Source organism: Phalaenopsis equestris, unplaced genomic scaffold (genome assembly GCF_001263595.1).
Source record: "Phalaenopsis equestris unplaced genomic scaffold, ASM126359v1 Scaffold000428, whole genome shotgun sequence".
Classification (NCBI taxonomy): Eukaryota; Viridiplantae; Streptophyta; class Magnoliopsida; order Asparagales; family Orchidaceae; genus Phalaenopsis; species Phalaenopsis equestris.
In genome coordinates this window covers 3,382,151-3,408,218 of record NW_018164869.1, presented here as the reverse complement: position 1 = coordinate 3,408,218, position 26,068 = coordinate 3,382,151, and the positions used below count along the sequence as shown (strand labels likewise).

The 26,068-nt window shown below is 35.4% G+C and overlaps 3 protein-coding genes across 13 annotated transcripts in view; all 3 read right to left on the bottom strand.

Annotated features, from left to right (window-relative positions):
* Positions 1–73: 73 nt before the first annotated feature.
* Positions 74–9,054, bottom strand: LOC110027397 (2-alkenal reductase (NADP(+)-dependent)-like). Its single transcript, XM_020728810.1, has 5 exons — positions 8,732–9,054; positions 6,074–6,251; positions 2,099–2,265; positions 1,578–1,660; positions 74–593 (listed from the first exon to the last, which is right to left on the bottom strand). The coding sequence occupies exons 1-5, from the start codon at positions 8,960–8,962 to the stop codon at positions 215–217; spliced, it is 1,038 nt and encodes a 345-aa protein (XP_020584469.1). The 5' UTR covers positions 8,963–9,054; the 3' UTR covers positions 74–214.
* A 4,043-nt stretch (positions 9,055–13,097) lies between these two features.
* Positions 13,098–14,404, bottom strand: LOC110027452 (protein SHORT-ROOT-like). Its single transcript, XM_020728897.1, has one exon. The coding sequence runs from the start codon at positions 14,402–14,404 to the stop codon at positions 13,199–13,201; it is 1,206 nt and encodes a 401-aa protein (XP_020584556.1). The 3' UTR covers positions 13,098–13,198.
* The window catches only part of LOC110027395, a 36,507-nt gene continuing 24,797 nt past the window's right edge, over positions 14,359–26,068 (bottom strand). For 4 of the 11 annotated variants that reach the window (XM_020728803.1, XM_020728809.1, XM_020728799.1 and 1 more), the window contains 3 exons: positions 25,232–25,325; positions 24,966–25,120; positions 23,611–23,774 (listed from right to left, as the gene is read on the bottom strand). In XM_020728803.1, the coding sequence (XP_020584462.1) occupies positions 23,715–23,774; positions 24,966–25,120; positions 25,232–25,325 (309 nt within the window). In that variant the 3' untranslated portion in view covers positions 23,611–23,714. Of the gene's footprint in view, positions 14,378–18,277; positions 18,698–23,610; positions 23,775–24,965; positions 25,121–25,231; positions 25,365–25,486; positions 25,915–26,068 lie in introns of those variants that run through there. The other 7 variants (XM_020728808.1, XM_020728806.1, XM_020728802.1 and 4 more) reach the window with 6 other exon arrangements.

The window sequence follows — 26,068 nt, the reverse complement described above, 5'->3', positions numbered from 1 at the left end:
ATCGTACAGCTGCCCCAAACAGACCCTTCAAATGTCAATCCATCATTTATTTAACCATTTGCCCAAAACTCCAACCTTCACATCATACAAAAACACATTTATTCTCAGTAATCCAACGCATATAAACCCCATATCACTCACCCACATTCATCACCATAACCCAAACAAAACAGCCACAAAAACTGAAATTTCGTCCATACCTGTTCGACGTAAATTATTCATGAGCAACCACGACAACCTGCTTGCCGACATTGCGACCGGAGAAGAGTCCGATGAGTGCTGAAGGGGCCTTCTCAATTCCCTCAGCAATGTCCTCAACATATGTCAGTTTTCCTTCCCTTATGTACTGAATCACAAGCTCCAGAAACTGAGGATATAGGTGCTTGTGATCCGGTTCGATGAATCCTTGCATCCGAATTCGCTTCGACACGATGCAGAAGAGGTTATGGATGCTGTCTTTCTCGGTGAGATTGTACTGCGAAATCATCCCGCAGACGGCGATCCGGCCATGGTTTCTCATGTTGAGGAGAACGGCGTCGAGCATTGGGCCCCCAACATTTTCAAAATAGATGTCGATTCCATCAGGGAAGTATCTGTTGGCATGAATCACATAGAAGATTTGTAGTATGGATTGATGAGTGTGGACAAAAATGTAAAATTGTGCATTGGAAGGTTATGGAGTGTAATTTTTGTTCTATGAGGAATACGGGCTTTCAGATATCTTTTATATTTGCGTATCTAAACCTAAATTTCAAATTTTCCATACATGTCACCTTCCGTATGCATGAAAAAGAATATTTCACATTTTAAAAGTTAAAATAATGATATTAAAAAATTCTTTTTGGGACATTTACATACATTCTACACCCTATTACTATGCATTTACATATCTAACACCTAAATTTTGCTTTTACATTTATACCACTAAGTCTTTTACATCACATGAAAAATACCACCGTTTCAACTATTAAAAAGTAAAATACATCTTTTCATGCATGGGTAAGATAGTACTTTTTTTCCTTCAAAAGATGGGTGGTAACATGTTCCTGTCCGCCCCACATGTGTTAATTTGAGTTAAATGAAATCAAACCCGGGACTGAGGGCACTTATGCCGAGGCTGCCAACCAACAGGCCACCCGTTGCGCACATTGCATGGGTAAGGTAGTATGTATGTAAATACTGAAGTTTGGTGTAAGATATGTAAATACATAGGAATTGAGTGGTATGTGTGGAACTCTCCCATTATTTTATAAGTTATTTCAATTGAAAATTTCTTATGTTTAGATGGCCCTAGGTTCCTTATACATGACACTTCGGAGTTTTAAACATATACATTAAAAGATGTATTTCACTTTCATAAAATGATAATAGTGATATTTTGATGTGATATTAATGATCTGTGTGAATATGAAAGTTTATGGGTGAGATATGTAAATGCATAAGAATTGTGGGTTATGTATGTAAATGTCCCAAAAATCTATATAAAATGTCTAACATGATCGCTATTAGAAAAATTCAAGAGTTAGTGAGAGACTTTTGAGTATGGATAACTGAATGGAATCATGGATAGTATTGACCTTTTCAGAGCAGCATTGAGATCATGCTCCTCTTTGTAGTTAAATGCTTCATCAAATCCAAACTTGTTCTTAAGAAGATCAACCTGATAAATCGGCCAACAAAATAAATTAGGGCAATTCAATTAGTAGGCTCAAGTCTCGAGGCAATTAAAAAGAAAAATATTAGAAATTTGGATTAGAACATCATGATCAAATTGTTTGCTTTAAAAGGTGTGCAATGTAGAAAATCATCTAAATTACTTTGGGGCATTTACATAAATGCCACCCAATTCCTATGTCTTTACATATCTAACACTTAAGCATTGTGTTTTTACATTTAAAGCACCCAAATCATTCATATCACATCAGAAATACCACTATTTAAAATTTTTACATTCAGATACACTTCTCATGCATTGGTAAGATAACATATAAGTAAAAAAAATGAAGTTTAGGTGTTAGATATGTAAATACATAAGAGTTGAGGGGTATGTATGCAAAGCTTCCACCTGAAACCTTTTGGGATTTTATAATGAATCTACCTTCTCCTGAGAGCCTGCACTTCCAACCACGTAGCAACCCGTTAACTTAGCAAACTGGCCAACAAGTTGGCCGACAGCTCCTGAGGCAGCAGAAACGTAAACTGTTTCTCCCTTTTTAGGGGTGCTTAATTCATTGAATCCAACGTAAGCTGTAAGCCCTGGCATTCCTAAATAAATTCCAAAAAGAAATAAATATTTAAACAAAATATATGCAAACTGGAGCAAATAAAAAACAATCGCAGTCAAACTGTAAATTACTCGAAAATACCACTTGAAGTCAAGCATTTCAATCTGCATCTGATTTCAAATTTTGCTTCACATTACCTCAGGTTCTTGTGGGCTCCGAATATTTCGACGCCACAGACTCTCTTTTTGTTGAGAGCACTTTGTGTTTGTTATTTGGGATCCAATTTTCAGAAGACATATTAGATTGTAGATGTGACATTTTTATGAGGACTTTTTTATCTAGAGTTTGAGGTTTCCTATAGGCGCAAGCTCCTATGGTTAGTGCCCCCCTCTAGATAAAGGGGAAGCACTTTCAATTAGGGTTAGTGATTAAAACTGAGTATTCAACATATAGTAACAACAAACTTAAGATTTAGACTATAAAATTTATCGCCTTGTGCTTAAACTTAATGGTAGGGAAAATGATGGCATACCCGATCAAGATCCCATGGTTCTGTCGTTTGGTCAGTGTGGTCTATATTCTACTCAGTCAGAGGAAGTAGTTGACCCAATTTGACAAAATAATGTTAGTTAGCAACCACGGGTTATATCGTCCAAAAGATCCTTGTAAATATGGGAAATAAGTTTGCCTAAATAAACAAATCCAAGTCAACATTAACTGATAGAAGACTGTGTCAATCAAATGTACCATTATAGTTCGCAACACAAAGGGTAGAAAGTCATTTGAGAACATACAGGCTACGGACATGACCGTAATATAATGATGTCATTTAGCGTCAACCACCCAGTCAGAGAGTTATGATCACAATCACTACTTTTTGTGAAGCATTTGGGGCAAACCACGTAGACAGCGGACACGAGCCACCTTTTATTGGCATGACATTACTTTGAGTGTAAATATATTGATACACTTGATGTGATATCAGCACTTTGAAAGCTGAGATCAATAAAAAATTTAACATCCTCAACAAACTATTGTGAAAGGTGGATGAGATTTGTTTCAAGCCTTTCAAGTGATTAATTTTAACTTGAATATTTAGTTTATTATTTTAAAATCTAGATTTGGAATTAAATTTAAAGTTCTTTTCTAGTTAAAATCTTCAGTCAACACAACAATCATTGGGAATTGTACATTTGAAAACATTTATCTTTGAAATTTTTTTGAAATTTAATACTTGAACATATAATAGTGTCAGTCTAGTAAACTCCAGTTTTTATAAGAAGGATCAAACTAAGGTAATTTGGGGACTTGTAAATTATTATATACGTGATTTGGACATTATTGAAACTTATTAGACTTGTCAACTCTAGTCCTTAAGAGGAGGATTGTGTGACTTACAATATTGCTCTATAGATAAGGCAACCTGATTGACAGCGTGTGTAGCCCGATTATCTTGGATTTAATTTTTGAAACATAATGGCTCTTTAATTTAAAATAATCATAGATTTTTCAAAAAAAAATTGCACGCTTCTCAGAGAAAGTGAGTGAACATTTAACCTAACTCACATTGCATTCTCAGATCATTTAAATTTAATTTGGTAGAAGCACATGTGGGTCTATAATTTTGCAGAATACAATTTATTTATTGTATCTATACCATGTATTTGCATGAGTCTTGACACACATATATTATGTAATTATTTAGAGTTTTATGCTCTTCAAAATATAAAACAATACTTGACATATTTGGAAGATGCAATTGCACTCATTGTAAAGTACATGCATGCTTTCAAGGCATTGTATCAAGAAATCATTTTAAAAGGCACATGTAAGACCTGAGACTATGTAAATTTGTTTTACTTGAATTAATACATTGATGAATGCAGAATTTCAATTTCAAGCCTTTTAATATCGTCTTATGTTCGCTTGCAAGCATCTTCTAAATTTAGTAGTGAAAAGGCATAATAAGTCTTTGTTTTTAACACTTAAAAGATATGACCGTTATTTCGTAAGCTTAGCCCAAAATATCTCAAGTCATTTTGCAAGCACAAATATTCCATATTTGGGTCAATTTTAACAAATCTGAATGATTTAAGCCTATTTCAAAGAAAACAAATGATTTAAGCCTAAGAGCTTCAACTTGAATTATTTTCCAAATTTTAAAAGACCCATATTTGAATAAATTTTCAAGCCTAAGAGCCTAAGTTTAAAATATTTTTTAAACCCAATAACATAAATTTAAAACATTTTTCAAACCTAAGAGCCTGAATTTGAAAGATTTTTACAACCTAGGAGCCTACATTCTAATTATTTTCCACATTTGCATAGCCCAATTTCAAATATCTTTACAAGTTTATAAATTTCAAAGATTTTGAGCCATTTTAACAAGTTTAATTAATACAAAATTTTTAGTCTTTGCGTGTCCAATTCACCTGGAATTCGGCAACTTCCCAACGTCTACCTCGCTTGAGGGGCATTGAGGAGAATGCCAGTATGCCTAACTATCTATAAAATGCTTTGGTCAGTGTCGTGAGATACTTCTGCTAGGAAGCAAAGAATGTATTTAACCCAAGGTTTGTTTATAATACAAAATAGGTCATCAATGTCACGGTAAAAAGTCAAATAACAAACAAGTTTTTCCCCAAATAGGTACTTAATTTTCCATGAATAGTACTAAATTCCCCGGACAGGCATTCAGATTTCCTAGGACGCGTAATTAATTTTTCTGTATTTTATAAAATTTTCCCAAACGAGTCGATAATTTTCCATGAACGGTACTTAATTCTTCGACAGACAATCACATTTTCTTGAATAGATAAAAATTTCCCCCACGCCCGTTTTAATACCTTTTCGAGCGAAACAATCGGTGTCCAGGAACACAAAATGACTGAATGGACGATCGACAACGGGACAACAAAAATACAACTCTTTCCTTTTATAGTCTCTGGCAATTTCTTTCAAATATATATATAAGAAGACGACATCAGAGGAAATTCGTGACAGCAAAGAGGAAGAAAGCTCAGAGCGCTTTGGGTTTGGTCTGTGCGGAAGGAGAAAGGTAGAATTTTGGAGGTCTTTGTATGTTGCGATCCCCTCGTGCGCTGCGAAGTAGAGGAAGGAGAAGCAGGGTGAGCGAGACAAGTGCTTGGGACAGTGGAGACGGAGAGAATGAGAAGGATTTCACTCAACTTGGGGCGGTTATAGCTAGCTGAAGAAGTTGTTCTAAATTTTTTGTGGAAAAGGAAAATTTTTGAAAGCTCCTATGAGTATTATAGACTTTTATTCCTGTCAACAAATGTCAAACAGCAACTTCTTACAACAATTACATTTTTGTACTAGTTATGAACAATTGTCTTTGATAATTAAAAAGAAAAGTAGCACGAAAGTTGTAGTCAATCAGGATTGTGGCAGCTATCTGGAAAACAGAGCTTCGTTCAACTTCATATAGAGCAAGACATGACACTTCTAAGAAAATGGAGACATGCAATCAATATTCAGAATATTTTAAAAGGCAAAAAAAAAAACAATATAAATATCTACTTCGTTAACATAAAGGGGGCATTTACATATATACCACAATTATTTTATATTTACATATATAGCACCTAAACTTTCATATTTACACTCATTTCACTCAAATCTTTGACATCACATACAAAATACCATTATTATAACTTTTTAAAATTGCATACACATTTTTCATGCATAGGTTTATAAAATCAAAGTGTTATAGATGTGAATATCAAACTTTAGGTATTAGATATGTATATATATAATAATTGTGTGATATGTATGTAAAATTCCCTTAACATGATATAGACAAAATCGGAATTATCATAAGGGAGTACCCAGAATTCCCGTATAGTAGGAAAGCGGCACATCAGTGTACTTAATTTTGATCAGCCTTTCAGGCGCTTCTATAAGACTATATTCTTCCCACCCAGTGATCCCCCAAACCAAATCTCCTGCTTGGAGGTTCAGATTTCCAGAATCTACAACTTTACCAACACCATAACCAGTAATAACCTGCAAATAATAAACAATAAATCATTAAAAGCTGACTATAAGTTCCAATTCAACAATGGGGTTTTGACTCACTGAAAACAAGGCATCAAAGAAAAAAATTATAGTAGACTGATCCAAGGGGGTGTTTGGTAGCATCCTATTTACAGAATTTAGTCATGAATTTAACTTAAATCCCACAAAATAACAGAAAAATAGAATTAAATCCAATGCTCCGTAAAATCAAAATTTCTCACATTCTATCGATGTTCGTTTTGTTTACTTTAGGACGTAAATCCGGATTTATTAAATCCAACTACGGGGTTGATTTACAGCACGTTGCTCGCGAGGTCTACAGAGAGTTTTATAAATTCAATTTCACTGGATTTGATAAATACTATTTGACGTATAACCAAGTCTCAGCCAAACATCGCCTAGGTGATTTCATCATTTTAAATAAACATCATCATGAATCCTTCTGCATGTCGATATCAGATTGAGAAGAAGTCTTTAGTCTTCACCATCTTCTATTTTTCCCATTCGCCCTTGTTCCAACCCAGGGTATGCCCACAGACTGGTTTGGATTAACAATCTTCGTACTCTCAAATACAATGCAGAACTTAGCGAACATTATCATTTGTGCTGTCCAACACTTAAATTCATATAACACAACCGATTTAATTTTCATTTTATAAAATTTATCTTCAAGTCTGCACAATTTTCTTGTCTCATAAAATCCCCAATACATTTGTTTATTTTAAAAATCCAACTTTACCAAAATCCTCATCTATACATTGTTCTAACAAAATCTAAAGCTCTTCATTTTAAAGCTATCTACTCCCGTGGTCTCAATTTTCATTTATTTCAATTAATATCTCATTCATTATAAAAAGCAAGCCAAGTGTGAAAAAAGAATACAAAGGCAGCTAACTTTAAATATCAAACATTTGCATAATCACTTCGTGGAACTCAATTGAATCTATTTTAAACACCACCCTTCATTGTAGATGTTCAAACTATTTGAATCTATTTTAAATGCTTTATTTTTAATAAATGCCATATCAACCACTTGTTTAATATTAGATAAATTTATATACGTGCCACACAATTCTTATGTATTTGCATATCTCACACCTAAACTTTCATATTTACATGCTGATATAATTTGATGTCAAAATCGACATGTTTTTTGGCAAACACAAATTTTATTTCTCGAATACCAAATCAAAGCAATATAACACTAATAACTCAAAGTAATACATAAAGATAAGCACATATGGTTTGAGAGGTAGGCGATCTCTCCAAATTCTTACAATTCGATAGGTAAGAAATATCTCCCAAACCTTAAACCTAAGACTTACAACAACAATTTCATGCATAAAGCTAACCCTAAATATAATAAGTCTATTCATACCTAACAATAATAATAATAAAAGACCAAATTTGCCTTAGGTTTGGCATTGGTGTAACACATCATATCACTTTGGTGCTTTGAACCAATGCGTGAAAAGGTATATTTCACTTTTAAAAAGAGCTAATAGTGCTATCTTTGATGTGAAGTTGAAGATTTGAGTGCCATGTGAGTAAATATGAAAGTTTAGGTATTAGATGTGTAAATACATAAGAATTGTGTGCAATGTACTTAAATGCCCCTTAATATAATCATTCCTAGCTTTTTCACACATTCGTCTTAATATTCTGCTTCTCACGACAATTACCTTCCAAAAATTCCCCCAATGCTCATGTCCAAATAATATCATTAGCCTAGTTGTAATTTTATTAACTCGGTGTTTGGTTGTAATTTAGATTTACATTTATGTTAAATAGAATTTATCAAATCCAATAAATTCATATTTATCTTCAATGACAGAGTTCGCAAGCAACGACAAAATAAATCCGTCTTGTAATTGGATTTAGTAAATCCAGATTTATGTCGAGAAAGAGATGAAACCCGAGGAAAAAAAGACAGAACGTGAGAAAATTTGATTTAACGGAGTGTTGGATTTAATGTTTAATTTTTTGGCATTTGGCTGGATTTAAGCTAAATCCATCACTAAATCCTCTTAACATTATGCTACCTGGGTATCATTTTATCATCTAATAAAAACTAGAAACAACAAGAAGAAGAACTAGGAGCCTTGGTGAAAGAGCAAGAAAACTCCAAAGGAGGCTTCTTCCTCCCTCTTACCACCACTAAAAGAGGCCATTAGCGCATAAGATCGGCCTGCAAACTAACCCCCAACTGTGAGACTTTAGATGCAGGCTTCAGTGAAAGCAAATTATTTCAACAATCATCACCAACCAAACCAAGGTAATAATAAAAAATTACTCTAATCTGCTTCTTCCACTTCCACTTCCACTTCCACATCACAAATCCTAAGTCAAACCAACCCAGCAAGGTCGAAGAAAATTATACAGCAACCTTTACAAAAGAAAAAAAAATCGAACCAGAAAACAAATTTTTCATATAGATAAAAGAAAACCAAACATGGAATGGGACTCACAGATCCGGGAGTGAAAGAATCGGTGTAGCTCTTGACGACGGGTTTCGACATTTTTCCCCTCATATATGGGTCGCAAGAAAGGTAGAGATTTTTTAAGAGAACGGCATTGGAACCAGTGGGAACTTTGAGCTCGACATCGGAGGAGAGAAGAAGGAGGTCGTCTTCCTTTGGGTAACCTGTGACGTAGTCTTTGAGAGCGATCTTCTTGTTTCTGATCTTCTCTGTAGACATTTTGGGAGCCAAAAATCCACAGAACTCTGTTGGGAGCAGAAGAAGAGGATGAGTGCCAAACTCGCGAGAGTGTGAGGCTGCTTATCACATGGACTTCTCACATACCACCCCCAATACCTACGTATTTACAAATCTAAGGTAATCTAACACTAAAGTGGATTTCTTACATTCCTACCAATCAAATTGTTATATATGTGTAAACATATAGAAAATTGGGTGGTAGGAATGTAAATAAAGCATCTTAATGACAATAATTTACATACATCTCACAAAATTATTATGCAAATATTTTCATTGTTATATTTTATTTATATCCCATAGAGAGAGTTGAAATGATATATTTAGGGTATGTTTGGGGCAGCGAAGCGGTGACGGTGCGGTGCAGTTTTGTCTATTTGGATAAACTGCATTTTGACAGTTTTTTCACGAAGTAATAGTTGAAATCAACATTTTTCCACCTATCCTAGCTAGGTGTTGTGACAGCTTTCAAACTACAGTCTAACTTTTTTCCAAAAAAAAAAAAAACTATAATAGCTACCGCGGCTTTTTGCAATATCAGATTATTTACCAGCTTTATAGTTGCTTATTAATGAGCTGCAGCTGCCCCAAACAGACCCTTAGTCAACTCACTTAGCCAGTGAGATGATTTAATCATGTGAGTTCCCCAAATCAAGTTGAATCATTAGATTATTTATAAGGAAGCATATATTTCACCTTAAGATGTAATCCAAATGTTGGGAAAGCAAATGGACATAATAGAAAAGCTTCTAATGCCTCTAAGCTATTTATTACTAAAGTTATGAGTGAATAAGTTCACTCAATAACAAATGTGAAAATCATATAAAGCTCATTTTTGTTCATTTATTTATACAATTGAATAAATAAAAACATAACTCTTAAAGCTCATTATAATTGAGCATGCTTAAACTAGAATTGGCTTGTTCATTTATGTTTGTTGCTTAACAAATGACTCATTAAAAACTTAATAATACCTCATTTAATCATGATATGATTGCTTATTTAATGGCTAGTTTTCCTCTTCTTCTTGTCTAATACAACTATTGTGCTTTGCATTTTTTTCTTTGGTGTAACTTCTTTATTGTTGTAGATTTGCCTCTTCTCTTGTTCTTCCTTCTTAAATTTTCAGAAAAAGCTGTGTTGCCATTCAAGAACTTTGATTTTGTATTCTTTTATCGTCATCGTACAATATTTGCATACGTAGTTCTACGAATTATGTCGAACTGTTTTTCCTTATTCCTTCTCCATGCTCTCTTATATATCCTCTCAATCTCCTTGTAAGATAACTCTATCATAATGCATTTTCATATCTTTCTCTCTATTTGAACCATTGAATGGTGGCTTCCTTCTTTAAATGTCAAATTTCTCTAATTTAAATGTCAGATGTTGCCATTGAAGAAATACTTCACTTGCAAAATATAATTTTGCTACCTAAAAAAGATTTTAAATCCATATCTTATCTCTTCTCTTTAACATGTCATCAACTATATATTTAAAATTTACATACATAACACATAATTCATTTATATTTACATGTCTAGTACGTAAAAGTATGATATTTACATTCATAACACTTCAGTATCACAAACCTATGCATGGAAAGGTGTACGCTACTTCTAAAAAGTTCGTAGCAGTGATATTTTTGATGCGATATTAAGGATTAGTCTTTTACACATAAATATGAAAACTTAGGTGTTTGATATGTAAATATATAAGAATTGTGTGGCATGCATGTAAATGTCAAATTTGTCTATCAACCCAACATCTCTAATCACACTCAAGCTGCCTTTGAAGAGTTGGAAGCCATCAAACTTTCTTATGCTTCCACTTTCTATAACAGGAATCAAATAGTTGTGAAACAAATCAACAGATATGCTTATTCAAGCAAGGCATACTTTATGTGGCCATTCCTTGCTGGTTTCTCACATCAGAGCCTCCTTAGTGGCCTGCAAAAGCAAAATGATCATCTGTATTGAAAAAGCAAAAGCAATGCAATAATTAAATCATGTACTAACAGAGAAAATAGTTTCTGCAATTTTTTTGTTTTTTTAAAAATTTAGCTGTTTCTTCTTATCAGCCAGTGAGCACTTCATTTGTTCAGAATCAAGCAGTAGAAGCACAATCATGTCAAGTAGCAGAAGATTGAGACTTTGAAAGCAACTTTCTGATTCATGCATAGGACTGAGACTGAGAAAAAGCAGGCTTTCTGGTGTTGTTTTGTGTTTGTATGAATTATCAGTGTGATGGTTGTAGATGATTTTCAAATCTTAATGGAATTAGATCGGTCTCGAAGCTAGAATTATCGTCGCTGTCGTCATCATCTTTAGCTTTATTGTAGCTATTTGAAGATGGATTTATGAGAGTTTATTGTTCATTAGTTATGGTTGAGGCATTAAATTTAAGGTTTTGCTAATTTCTTTGTAGATCTATCAATGTTTCATTTGGTCTCTCTTTGTTTTTTATGGGCATTTACATACATAGTACACAATTCTAATGTATTTACGTATGACAGAGCAGTCCGAGTATTTAATGTCATATTAAAATAGTATTATTATCATTATTAAAAAACAAAATATACCTTTTCGTGCATAGGTTCTAAACACCAAGATGTTGCTTATGTAAATATGAAATTTTAGGTCTGAGATATGTAAATGCATATAAATTTTGTGCTAGGTATGTAAATTTCCCGATCTTTTTGAGATTTTTACATAAATTAAAGTTGTTAGATTGGTCCCGAAACTAGACTAATCGTTGTTGTCACCATCATCATTAGTTGTATTGTAGTTATTGGAAGCTAGGCTTATGAGACTTTATTCTTCGTTAATTATGGTTGTGTGTTTTTGAAGGCGTTAAATTCAAATTTATTCTAATTTCTTTGTAATACTATCAATATTTTAATTTGTTCTATCTCTTTATTTCCTAGTATGTTTATGTAAATTTATGTTGTTTGACTTATCAGTGTATCTTCTACCCTACGCCTTTATCACATCTACGCTAAAAGTGAGAATAGTGGAGTTATTGATGAAGTAGTTCATACGGATTTAGTAAAGCACAAACCTACAAATATTAAGATTATAAGCATTAAGATTGGTTTATTGGCTAAAAGTGAGAATAGTAGAGTCATTGATGAAGTAGCTCATATGGGTTTAGTAAAACACAAGCCTAAAAATATTAAGATTATAAGCGTTAAGATTGGTTTGTTGGCTATAAGTGAGAATAGTAGAGTCATTAATGAATTAGTTCATATCGGTTTAGTAAGACACAAACCTACAAATATTAAGATTATAAGCATTAAGATTGGTTTATTGGCTAAAAGTGAGAATAGTAGAGTCATTAATGAATTAGTTCATATCGGTTTAGTAAAAAACAAACCTACAAATATTAAGATTATAAGCATTAAGATTTGTTTATTGGCTACCGCTACATCTCTAATATATTCATTTCTCAATTTTATCCTTCAACATTTTTCAATCATTCATATCCATTTTCAAATTTCTATGAATCAGAATTTGATTGCCAACGTCTTTTTTATCAATCAACATTATCATTATGACCGACTTACTTTATACACCTCATTTTCAAGAGTTACTATTCTCACAGTTTCTCTGATATAATCATTCATTGATCTTTTTTTTTTGTGGCACTTCAAACTTGACTATCAACATCTTCTTTTTCATGGAAAATTCATCATCTAAAAGTAATATGTTAGGTATGATAAATGAAAAAGGGCAGCATCATAGTGAAAGCCCAATCTAAAGGCAGGCAGTTGTTTCCCACTATCTAAAGGGCTATAATTATCCACACATCTTGACTGCAAAAAGGCACATTTGCTGCACCTTTTAACTGAGTAAACAGCACTCAGCTAAGTTGCTCAGTAAAAAAATATTTTTTTCCATGTCCCCTTTGATTCTTATGTTGCAATTTTACAAATCAATTTTTTCTTCAAAACAATTCAAAAATTACACATTTAAAGTCTGCAATCCAAAGAGAACTGAGACAAAATAACTACAGAAAAACAAAAAAAACACACCAAAATAAAGGAATCAAACTCCATGATTTCAGGAATTGAGAGCTTCCTTGAAAAGTATAAGAACTCAAAACTAAAACTTTGTTTGGATTGAAGAAGTTGAATGTGATGAAATCCCAAATACAATTATGAATTGATTATGAATCTACACACACTGACTTTAATTTCTTTTTTTTTCCATTTTCTTTCCTTCAAACTGGTTTCCATACTGAAGACCACACAACCGGTTCATCTTTCCATGTCAAGAACAGCCCTGATGAGTCCCCTGAAGCAGGAAACAGAGACCATCCCACCTGATATCTCTTCAGCAAAGCTTTCACGTCATCAATGGCGTCTTCACTGAAACTCCCCGCAGCAAACGCTTTCGATAATCTCTTACACCATTGACTCCCCTTCTCCCTTCTCTCCCCACACTCCGCCTCCCCTCCACAGGCCAAAACACTAAGTATGCTCCTTGAACTCTCCCTCTCCAACATAAGCCTCTCATGGCTCGTTGCCGCGAAGCTCTCCTCCAACATCTCGAAAAACATGGTGTAGAATCTCAAACACTCCTCAAAACACTTAAAAAAGTCATCTTTATTGCTGCTGAAATCCCCCTCTTCCTCCACCACTGTTACAACTCGCGGCCGCAGCGAGCGAATCATTCGAATGAACTCTTCCCGCCTCTCAACCCCAACTTTCCTGAACGCTCCGATACAGTTTACGGCAACCGCTTCGTCTTCCTTGATTCCAAATTCCTTCTCTCTCAGCTCCGACAAGCTCGAAATCCAGCTTATCACATTGAATTCGAATGGGACTCCCATCAGCCGCGCGAATTTCTCCATCCTTTGTCCTATCTCCTTCATGACAGACCCGCCGGCGCCTCCGCCGGCTGAGGCGCCGCCGCCGCCGGCCACAACAACGGAGAGCTTGAGGTGCGGCGTCTCATCGCTGCGGGTCGCGAGTGATTCAAGCAAAGTCGGCCATTGAGTGCAGTATGTGTTACTGATGTCAATTATGTGGAGCTTTGCTTCTCCTTCCAAGGCCTCCAAGATTGCGCTGTTAGAAGCGACATGGCCGAAGGTCGTCCATGGACTCACCTCCTGAAACTTGAGAATCACCTTCCTCGCCGACTCGAAAGAATGGCTCTTTTCAGCTGCAGAAACCAGAGTCTGGTACGACTGATCGCCGGAATCCGTCACCTTGCAGAACAGAGCTTGAAGAAAGTAAGAAGCTATCTTCTGCTCGCAGTCCCCATAAGGTGAAGCGAGCTCATTGAGCATCCATAGAACGTGCTGAATCTTTGCTGAATCCTTATCGCAGATTGCTTTTGCGCATTCTCGGAGAAGATTGGCCGCCCATTTGTTGCTGGTAGCCGTTGGATCGCTTTGCTGCAGAAAAAAATTCGAACTTTGCATGGTTTTTTTAAGCGGTCATGGAAATGGTGGAGAGGAGAGTTTGAAGAGTTCATGTAAGGGAGGAAGGGAGGAGGGAGGAGGGAGGAAGGAGGAATGGGAAGGAGGGAGGGAAAAATAAAATAAAATAAAAAATAAATAAATAAATAATTTAGAGATAAAAGATATTAATTTAAGGAAGTCTAGTCATGAAGATGGTTTAGTATTGTCATGTATCAAGTAAATAATATTGAAATAATAATATCAATAAGATTATTAAATGATAAAATCAACATCACAATTAGGTGGGGTTGTTGTTTCTATTTGGTCTTATGAAATTTTTTTATAATTATGTCAATTATTAGCTAATGTTTTAAAGCCATTTGTTGGATATGATATTAAAGTTAATTAATTAAGTCATAATTAATATGTAGAGAGAGAGAGAGAGGGAGAGAGAAAATTGTATAATTTTTTTTCAAATAATGAAAGGTAAGAAAAATCATATGACAGGTTAATTTGTAATTATCAATATTTTAGATGATCTGTATGTAAGTATCTCATTTTTTATAAGTTTATGAATATGAATAATGGTCGGATTATTTGACTTGTTTAAATTTAAAATTTATCCTAATTAAAATTATTTAAGAAAAAAACATATATTCAAATATCCAGAGCTGCTATTATCTTATTGGAGTATTTTATTGCCAAAATTATGTGATTTGTTCTAAGATAAGGTTAAAAAATGAATAATTAATCAAATATTATATTATATTCATGTTAAAATAAATTAAATAAATTGAAAACTAATTGAAAAGCATAAATAGAAGTAAGAAAATCAAATAAATTTTATATTATATTCATCTTATATATTTGTAAGTATAATTATGGCATTACTGAGAGTTAATCAACCTTTATTCTTAAAAGAAACATGTCAATATATATATATACACACACACACACATATACATAGAGAAGTAAACAGACCTGCTCATTAGCTTGCACATGCTGGTGTTGGGGCAGATAGACCCAACATTACAAAGGATGTCGCCATCATCGCCGCCCCTTCTCACCACCAACACTGACCGCATGTCACTACCCATCATTACCTATCGATCATCGCTCACTGCAAGACTCGCTAGCCATTGTTATTTGTCACTACCAACCACAGCTGTCGATTTGTTCGAAGGCGACACCACTCGCTCCTGCTATAGCCCACTCCAAGTCATGTCGCCGGCAGCGAAGCAACTAGGGCCTTCGCACCCCTCGTGTTTTGATTTCATATTACTTCAAACCAAACACAAGAATGTAAACACACACACATTTTGTTTTATATTGAACCAAACAAATTTAAAATGATCTACACCATATTTCAATTACATTGAATTCTTTTAACACAGTTCATGCATTTATTAACATTTATTAAATATAATTATCGAGTGAACAAATTGTTTTGACAATTGGGATTATGTAAAACATTAGCATCTAAAAAAAGCATGTCAAACGGTTTGTATAACAAAGGTTTAAAATGAGGAATCTTATTAAGCTTTTTATTTTCATAAATGATATTAACGTAAATATAAAAATTTAGACATTACATACGTAAATATAACAAAGATTTAAAATGTAACTGTCTGGGGTTCGGTTCCCCTCTAATCACCTAATGTGCCTAACAATTCGAGTACCACCTTTTTAAGGTCAACTGTGTCAGAGGAGATTTGAACTCCCAACCTGAGAGGCCATATCCCGTGGATGCCAACCAACAGCCCAGGATGCGCGGTACACACACACACACACTATGATAAGATCCTCCAACCATCATCACGTGTGTAACCACTCGATATAGCACTTTAAGGCAAACACACTCAAGTAGGCTCGAACACGTGACCCCAGGAGACTCACGACATACAACGTAGCTACCAACCAAACTGCCACAGCACGCAACACTCTGCGTGTTTGTATATTTTAATAAAAGAGTTCAATCACATTATTTTATTAACCCTCGAAACCTCTCAATAATACATCCTTTTTTCTACGACGTCAAAAACCATTTGCATAAATCAATTCCTTAATTTAGCTTTTAGTGCCCTAATTGATGCTATCTTCAATTTAATTATTCTTTTTTTTTGTTTTAAGCGTATAATTTCTCTACAATAATTTATTTTAGGAAGTTTTACATACATACTACTCAATTCCTATGTATTTACATATCTTAACTCCGAAATTTTAATTTTTACATATTTGCCACCTTTTATATGCATGAAAATGTGTATTTCACCATTTAAAAAATTAAAATTATGATATTTTTGATGCGATATGAAAATTTTAGGCCATATAAATGTAAAAGATTTAAACATCAAATATGCGAATACGTAGAAATTTAGTGGTATTTATGTAAAGGCCACTTGCCCCTATTATACATAATTAGATTTGAAGATAATTACATATAAACCTTGTGAAATATCGATATTTACAATGAAAAATATTGGTTTGAGATTTTGCCATGAATTTTGATATTCGAGTGAGAATTTGAAAAATGGACGAAAGAGGGGTTGATTTGTAAATAGAAAGTTTCGTGCGGTCAAAATATTTACGTATTTTATAATATTTTTTCCTTAAAATATAATTATATATTCTTGCCCTTCTATTTTTAAAAAAAAAACTGAGGTATCTAAAACCTTATTATCCTTGATGAGAATAAACAGAAGATGACAAAACACCAATTTCTTATTTATCTATTTATTTATTTATTAAAAAAATAAAATAATAAAAAAATAAATAATAAATAATATTTTCTTTCCAATATTCCATTCATGAGCATATTAAATTTCAATAATTTTGAATATATTCAATTGAATGGTAATCAACTTTGGGCCCGTCTTTTTTGCTTTAGTTATGGATGCTACTACTGGACATATACAGGAGGATCCACCTTAGTGTATGATTTTCGTTGATGATATCCTTCTTGTGGATCAGACTGGAGAAAGAGCTCGAGAATAACTTAAGTTATGGAAGTCTGCATTAGAGTCTAAAAGCCTTCGTTTGAGTGGATCGAAAACTGAATACTTAGATATTAATTTTAACAGTAGTAGTTCTAATGACAGAGTTATAACTTAGGTGACCAAATCATTAAAAGGTGTGATCGGTTTAGATGTCTCAGATCTGTTGTTCAAAGTGATGATGATATAGATGAGGGTGTTATTAGTAGAATTAAGATTGGTTGGTTCAAAATGGAGGGATGAATCAAACATATTGTGCTAGAAAAGTACCGCTTCGATTGAAAGGAAAATTTTATAAGATGGTATTGAGACCTGCAATGCTCTATGATGCAAAATGCCGATATTTAAAAGATAAGCATAAGACAGGTAAGTGTTACGGAGATGAGAATGCTTCGGTGGATGAGTGGGTTGACACTTAGAGACAAAATGCGAAATGAATATAGAATATATTTGTGATTGAATATATTTGTGATAGGGTTGGTGTAGCTCCAGTTGCAGACAAGATTAGAGAGAGTTGTCTTAGATGGTTTGGTCACATTAAACGCCGACTATCTGATGATCTAGTCAGAAGAGTAGTTGTTCTACATTCGACTTGTGTTAAGAAAAATAGAGACAAGCTTAAAAAGATTTGGGCATATTGTGTAAAAATGATATTAATCAATTAGAATTAAATGAAAATATGATACTCAATAGAATGCAATAGAGAAAAAAAGATTCATACAACCAACCCCACTCAGCGGGATGATGGATTTTTGTTGTTGTTGTTGTTGTTGTTGTTTGTGTGTGCACCATACATTTTTTTATGTATTTACACATCTAACACACAAAGTTAGATATTTACATTCATAGCATCATAGAGTTATAAACCTATTGTGGCTGAAAGATTCAAAGTGATAGAGCAATATTTTAATATCATAGTGTTACATAAAGATCCAACAGATGCACAGATAATAGAAAAATAGCTGGAGGACATCAAGATTTTTTATGTGTAAAATCCCTGGAAATAGAAAAAATCACGAGACCTAGCCTAATCTCAGTAATCCACTATGTGATCGTAAATACATGAGTTCACTCTGTTGGCATCAACATTTGATGTCTCTTTTGTTTGACGTTGGTTGTTGTGTCATGAGACTGTATCTTGTTGATACTTATGTTCTCGCAATGCAAACCGTCGACAAAACCACCTTCGCACATGATTCAGGCTCAAATTGGCTCAATCGTCGACGAATTTATCCAAACGACCTCGCATGATGAAATGGACTGCATAAACGCGCCCGAAGCATCAAGTTTACATAGGGAGAATATCCATACTGCTATTGTTCTGTGCATAAATAGAGGCATACAAATTGATGCATATAACTTCAAATTAAAAAAAATGGAGATTTAAAATAAATAAGAGGGCTTTAAAATCCCTGTTGCTCTCACGATGCTCAAGAGGGCTCTCCCCGAAATCCCCCTCGGCCCGAGCCCACGCCGGCGCTTTCGCCGGCGGCATCCCGCCAGCCTCCCTCGAAGCCTGCAGCCAGTTCCCTACGTTCTTCTCCTCGTCACGCCGGAAACCAAACCCCCAACTCACGTACGCGACACATGCTGAGCCTAATCCCGCGACGCTACCTTGCCGTCGGCGACGTCTCGCTGGTATCCTCTCCCTCTCAATCGCCGGCAAACCGCCGGCCAGCTCTCCCTATCCCTTACCCGAGAGCTTCCTCCACCTCTCACGCTCCTATCCGAGACCATGGAGACGGGTGAAGGGCTGCAACGCGGGGATCGTGATGCAAAATAATGCAAAATTCGATCTCCTCCTGCAACACTGCTGCTTCTTGGGGAACCTTCTCGCCGGCGTTCCCTCTCTTGGCAAAGCTTCCCGCCGGCGATCTCCTTCTGCTCAGTTTCGCCAACTCACGACTTGAGCTAATAGGGAGGCAGCGGCCGGATCTACGGCCGAAATCAGCAAAGGCCGGATTTATGAAATCAGAGGCTTTATTTTGTCCAATACAAACCATGTGGCGAGATTTAGGTCAAATTCAGGTTAAATCTTGCTTTAAATCCGATACCGACAGGGCGGCGACCGCATTGTTGCGCAATGAGCCTACGAACGACCCACCCGTTACGTTTCAGTCATATGTTGTGATAATTTATTTCGGATATTTGTACACCTGGCGTGCCCTCACTCTTCTTCTCCTCGCATACCTTGCGAGGCTTTTTGACAGAGAGGAGGAATGTGTAAAGATCTGCTTGGAGCTTCCTTGAATTCTCCTTCAATGGGATAGCTTCTTCCGAAGCAAAGTCAGACTTACTGTCAACCTTCGCGTTGGTGAGATCCCGTGAAATCCTTGCAATTTTTTTCTTAGCCAGCTCTAGTAAAAGATTTTGTTAAGCGTTCTGGATTTGTCATTCGGTTCAATCGATCGCTGTTATCGCTCGTTATTGGACAGTCTGATTTGTCGAACGATACCGATCGGCCCGGCCATATGTCGTTAATTGACTAACTGTGGTGTCGTCATAGGTTTTGCTAGGTAAGTTGGCCTACAAACATTAATCGGCACGACCATACGGCTATTGATTGGTCAATTGCTTCTTAAGGAAAGCCTTAAGTTAGGACTATGTATTTGTAGCTAAATCCCTAACGAAGCCAAGAGTGCTTCCTTTTTAACTCTAGAATTAATTCTTAGTGTGTAGGAATTCCAATTTCTCATGACTTTGATATTTCCAATCTTTCTTGGAGGGTTTGGAATAGTAGAAACATGAAAAATGAGAAAAGTTTTGCAGCTAGCCCAGTTTACAAAATCGTGGAGGGTTGTGGGATGGAAAAGTTTTGTATTTAGTTCGTCCTACAAAAAGTGAAAGAGTTTTCCTACAAGAATTCGGAGGATGAAGTTGTCTGCATTTCTCGCCAAAGCTGGAGGCGGCCGCATCGCGTATCCAAGCGCTAAAAGTCTAAGATCTTATGTAAGGACGTTAGGAAAAATCAAATTTGCTATCGAAATGCATGTGGTTTCATTTACTTGCATGTCTTACATGACACTTTGCATATGCACCCACCTTGGTTCAATCCACCACCAAGACTGACCACAAAACCATATTTTCGTTCGATCAGCCACCAAGACCGATCACAAAACCCGACTGGTTCGATTTTGTAACCAAACTTATCACTGCATTTTTATTTCACGATCATGATTATCACCAAATATTTAAGGAGACTGAATCAGTACCAAAGGATGAACCGAATGGTGAGACGAATGATATTGAGTGGTAGGAGAAATTGACTCGACGAAAAATTCATCAATCTGCAAAGACAAACAAAAACAAATGAAGACAACGAAGTTAAATGATGAAGTCGAATGAAGCGATCAACGTTGATTAGGATGAAGACTAACTAGATGTTGTCGATCAGGATGAAGACGAAGTAGATGATGCTGATCAGGATGAAGACGAAGCAGACAAAGCCGATCAACAGAGACAAAGCGGACAAATAGGAGCGACGCAGACGAAGCCGAACGATGCAAATGAAGTCGAACGAAGAATGATTCCCTAATCCTGTTGTAGGATGAAGGCGAAGTAGATGAAGCCGTGTGTGGCTCTGTTACCATGTGAAGGAAACTCCTTTTTTCTCTCATTCAACAAATGAAAACATATGTTACATAATGTCAATTGGCCACATAGGTTATAGTTAGAAGTTATAGTAGTAGTTAAGGGGTACAATAGCGTCAATTGGTCATAAATATCGTAGCTGGAAGTTGTGATAATAGTTGCTCATATTGGTCATAGTTGGAAGTTGCAATAATGACAGTTGGCCATAAGTATCTTAGTTAGAATCTGTCGTAATAGTGGGTCATATAAGTTGTAGTTTGGGCTGCAATAGCATTAGTTGGCCACTAAAATCATGATCGCAAGTTTTAGTAGTAGTTGGTCACATAGATCGTAATCGGTAACTAGACCTTTCTCTCAGAATGGGGTTACGATTTTACATGACATTATATTTGTCAATATACAATGTAAAGAAATATACATGTGTTAGGTTTGGTGATGGCCGACGGTGGTTAATGACGGCCTAGTGATTATAGTCGATGGTCGTCGACACTTATGAATGTTGAAAGTTATCATTAGATCTTCAATATGATGTTATACATTATGACCGTGTTTGACATACAATGTTAACGACTAGGGGTCGCCATCGATGGTGAGCAGAGGTGGTCAGAGGTGGTTTACGATGGTCGCAGGAGATGGTTGATATAAGTAATGGTTGATATAGAGATCGAAAGTTATCATCAAGTCTTCAATACGTTGTTATAAGTAATGACTTCATTTGAGATACGATGTTCTTCAATACGTTGTTATAAGTAATGACTTCATTTGAGATACGATGTTAGGAAGTAGAGGCTGCTAAAAACGATGAGTATGGGTTGTCAATGGTGATCAAAGGCAGCGAACATGCGTTTGTCGATAGTGTTCGACGACTATAGAAGCTAAACATTATCATTGGGTCATTAGTCCATAACAGGCTATGGAATTCCCTCTTTTGTTCACCCCCCTCTCAAGTAAAAGAGGGTTTATTTATACGCTCTAGTAAAAGGAAACTTTGGCCCTTTGGCGAATAACTTCCTCAAACACCTGATTGGACATCCCATATTAATCTCCCTTGATTATAGAAGATATTTTAATAAATTGAGGGCCTTAATGACCTCAAAATAAAACAAGTTTAGGCTTGTTAGATTACTTTCATTGAGACACTCAATTTGAAAATAAATATATTAAATTTGGAGTACATTTGAACATTCAATTGATGATCCAAGACATTTAATAGCATGATTCGAGCTTGATTAGACTCATATTAAACTAATTTTGGTATTATTGGCTTTGTCTTGTCCAAACGGTCAGTTTGAATATAACTTGTAAAAATTAGGGACTAAGTTGATCTTGAATTTGAATCTAAAATGTTTTTGCTAAAATCTCAACATTTGTGTCGGATGATAAAAATTTGATAACGCATCAATTGACCCTTTATTTGCAGGCAATATTGTCTGTGTTGTTCGAAAATAAAAATTCAAAACACTCCAAAAATTCATAGTTTAAGTAGATTTAGTCAGCAAAGTTTTGAACATAGGCGATGGCGAGTATGAACACAGGCATGGATGCAACGGCGTGCACAGAAACGAGTAGTTATACTCAGAGGCGTGAGCATGCGTATGTGTGGGCATGCCGCTACACACTTACGAGTATGTGGGAAAGCATATGTGCACGTGGGTGTGCCACTGCGCAAGTGCTGATGCAAGTAGCTGGCAATGGTGACGAGTTGTGTTGTGGCACGACAGTGAAGTTGCACGGTAGCATGACTGTGCAATGATGTAACGAGCACATGACAGCAGAGGGCACTGCAACGGGCAGTGGGGTAACGGGCACATGACACTAGGTAGGGCAACAACGAAACAAGTGGTTGCATGGGTTGGGGGTAGCGCATGCGTTCGATAGGCGGTTGTGTGGGTCATGTCGTCAGAAAGATTGAACAAGCCAGGTCAATAGAATAGTTAAACTTGTCATATCAATAGAACGGTTGCACAAAGTGTTAACGCATGTCCGCATGTGACTATGTGTGCTCGTGCGTGCGCATCTGTGTGCAAGCCGCGAAGTTGAAGTAGGTTGTTGTTGTCTCCCCCATAATAGGTTGTTATTGCCTTTCCTAAAGTAGGTTGTGTTGTCTGCTATTATTGCCTCCCTAAAATAGACTTTTGTTGCCTCGAAGAGGAGATTTCTTGTCCGAAAACCTTGATGATGTGGCATCGACCCTTACCGAACATGCTTAGTTGCTTGTTCGAAAAAAGTTTCACTCTTTGAATGATATGGTTGTTAAGTGGTTGGATCCATTTGATCAAGCTTGTTCGTCCCCTTCTAGATACGTCATGATTTATCAGGTGAATTTTTACATTGGCCTTCAAATTCCACCAACTCCTGAGCTAGCAAGCATTTTATCAACATATGATTAATTGTATCTTTTAGGGAGCATAATACAACATTATCTTTGATTGTTTAGCTATAGCATAACAATCATTTAACGATGATAGCGTGTTATGAAAAAGCTCAAATGACACATCAAAATCTATGCATGAAAAGTAGCTTTTAAATGTAAATCTTCCAAAAAAATAATTTATATTAAAGTTTAGTTTGGTACCATAAAAATTGCTATTTTAAATTAAAACGGATTAACACATTTTACAGAAAAGGAAAAAAGATATTCAATGATTTTAAAAGTAGAATATCTTGAGCCATTTTTATTTTATGCACAAAAATAATACTCCCAGAAATTAAATACTTAACATGTGTGGGTCATTTACCGAAGAGTCCTAATGCTTCCATCCCTTTGAATGGCCCTCCTCCGTGTATGGCTCCAAAAATCCAATGAACTGGACAACCGAAAGTCCGGATTAGCATGTTAGCTAAACTAATAAACAAAATTCTAGTATATATATATATATTATTCTGATTCCTTTATTTATGCACTACCCTGCATAGAAAAAAGGTGTGAATGGACAAAATTAGAGAGAGTAGCATAAAACTAAGTGTTGCCGAGATGAAAATGATTAGGTAGATGAGTGGCTTTACACAATGCGAGATGAATATATTCGTGATAGGATTGGTGTAGCTCTAGTGACAGACAAAATTATTCGTCTTAGATGGTTTGGTCAGATTAAACGTCTACCATCTGATGGTCCGATTAGAAGAGTAGATGTTTTAGATTCGACTTATATTAAGAAAGGCAGAGGTAGACCTTGGAAGGCTTGGGCATATTGTATAAAAAACTGATCTTAATTTATTAGAGAATTAAATGAAAATATGACACTTAATAGGACGCAATGGAGAAAAATGATTCATGTAGCAGACCCACTCAGTGGGATAAAAGTTTTGTTGTTGCATTTAAAAAACCAACCAATTTTTTTTTAACAACACTTCAAAAAGCTTTTAGACATTTTAATTATTTTTACAAAACAAGTACCATCACATATAATTCACTTGAGAAATTATAATATCAATAAAATTAAATAAAAAAATGAAAAATAAATATTTTAAAAAAAAAAACAGAAGTTATCCAAAAGAATCCCACAGACTTCCTAAAGATTTATGTTCTTAAACTAAAACCAAACCAAATCAATTGGTTTTGTTTGATTTGTTTCAAAAAAATGATGGATTCAGGTTTGATTTAGTTTTAGGGTTTACTAAATTTGAAATCAAAATGAATCACGTGCACTTTCAATGGCACCAAAATCAAACATTGCATTGAAATAATACTTACAAGGAAGATTTACGTACATTGCACTGAATTCTTATGTATTAACATATCTAACATCTAAAAACATCAACTTTTACTTAAGTAGCCTTACTTAATGCACTAAAAGGCGAATTGCACTTCTCAAAAGTTAAAATAATGATATTTTTTATGTGATTAAAAGATTTGGGTGGTATGAATATAAAAACAAAGTTTAGGTGTTGGATATGTAAAAACGCAAGAATTGGTTTACATTGTACGTAAATGTCCCAAGTGATGAATAATAGTGCAAATAGAAGAAAGAAAGTAAAATCACTGGCTATTTAGATACCTTTGATCCATCGTGCGACCATCGAGCACCATAGCCTTCATGCACACGAATCTCGAAGACACGACCATGGGTTGGAATATCATAGACATTCATCCAGCAACATTCGTTTAGCAAACGGCGGACAATCTCCAAAGCAAGCCTATTCTTTTCAGAATCTGAAAAACCATGCGTAGAAAGCAAAGCATAAGAAATCTGATAAAGGACAGAAAAGAAGCTTCTAGAATTTGTAGCGGTTACATAAAAGAAGTTTCTAGAATGTTACATACCACCTCCACGAAAGCTGCCCCACCATCCTTCACTGCTCCTGTGAGTATGCTTGGCCAGTGATCTTGCAGCATCAGTAAGGGTAGAACCTTCAGACTGGAGAAAAGAATGATATGTGAGATCACATCTTCGCTGCTACATATAAAGCCCAAGGGTTACATACATAGCACCAAAAACTATCAATATAACGTATAGCACACCCAAATTTTAATATTTGCATTTCAAACACCTACTATCACGACGTTAAACTAGCTCACCATAAGAAATGGGATCGTGGCACGTGTACAAAGGTCTTTGGAACTCCCTTTTGTCTCCTTCTACAAGCTCTTAAATCCCCTCATTCCTAGGTCTTGTCTTAGATCCCATTTTTCTGCTTCTGCCAAGCACATACAAACTCTTAAATCTAGTTTCTCCTCCATTTTGGTTTGGTCTTCGTTCGTCATGATGCTTCCGAAACGGTAAAGCGGCTTGGTAATTTATTCCCTCGTCCGCGGGCTCATCAGGCTTATCATACATTCCAATCCTTCTTGTCCTTATAATTAGTCAAAGCTCAAAACCATTCCTGCTTTATACATTTAGTCATCTTGTAATCTCCGATTGAGGACACAGAAGAAGAGTAGATAAAACGAGAAATAAGGCCCGGGAGAAGTAAAAGCTCAACTGAACTCCGGTCACCGGTAAAGACCTGCAACAGGCTAGCAAGAATACAGAAAAAGTGAAGAAAGGTATCGAGAGGAAAGGCAGCCATATATGCTCCGTATAATAATTCCATTTTAAGGAATAGTAACCAATATAATACATACACACACACATACATATATATATATATATATATATAT

Coding starts and splice junctions, on each gene's coding strand:
- LOC110027452 (XM_020728897.1), bottom strand. CDS start 14,404: ATGCAAAGTTCGAATTTTTTTCTGCAGCAAAGCGATCCAACGGCTACC.
- LOC110027397 (XM_020728810.1), bottom strand. CDS start 8,962: ATGTCTACAGAGAAGATCAGAAACAAGAAGATCGCTCTCAAAGACTAC. Junction 1,661..2,098: donor GTGCAGGCTCTCAGGAGAAG/GTAGATTCATTA, acceptor CCGATTTATCAG/GTTGATCTTCTTAAGAACAA. Junction 594..1,577: donor CTCAATGCTGCTCTGAAAAG/GTCAATACTATC, acceptor TCATGCCAACAG/ATACTTCCCTGATGGAATCG.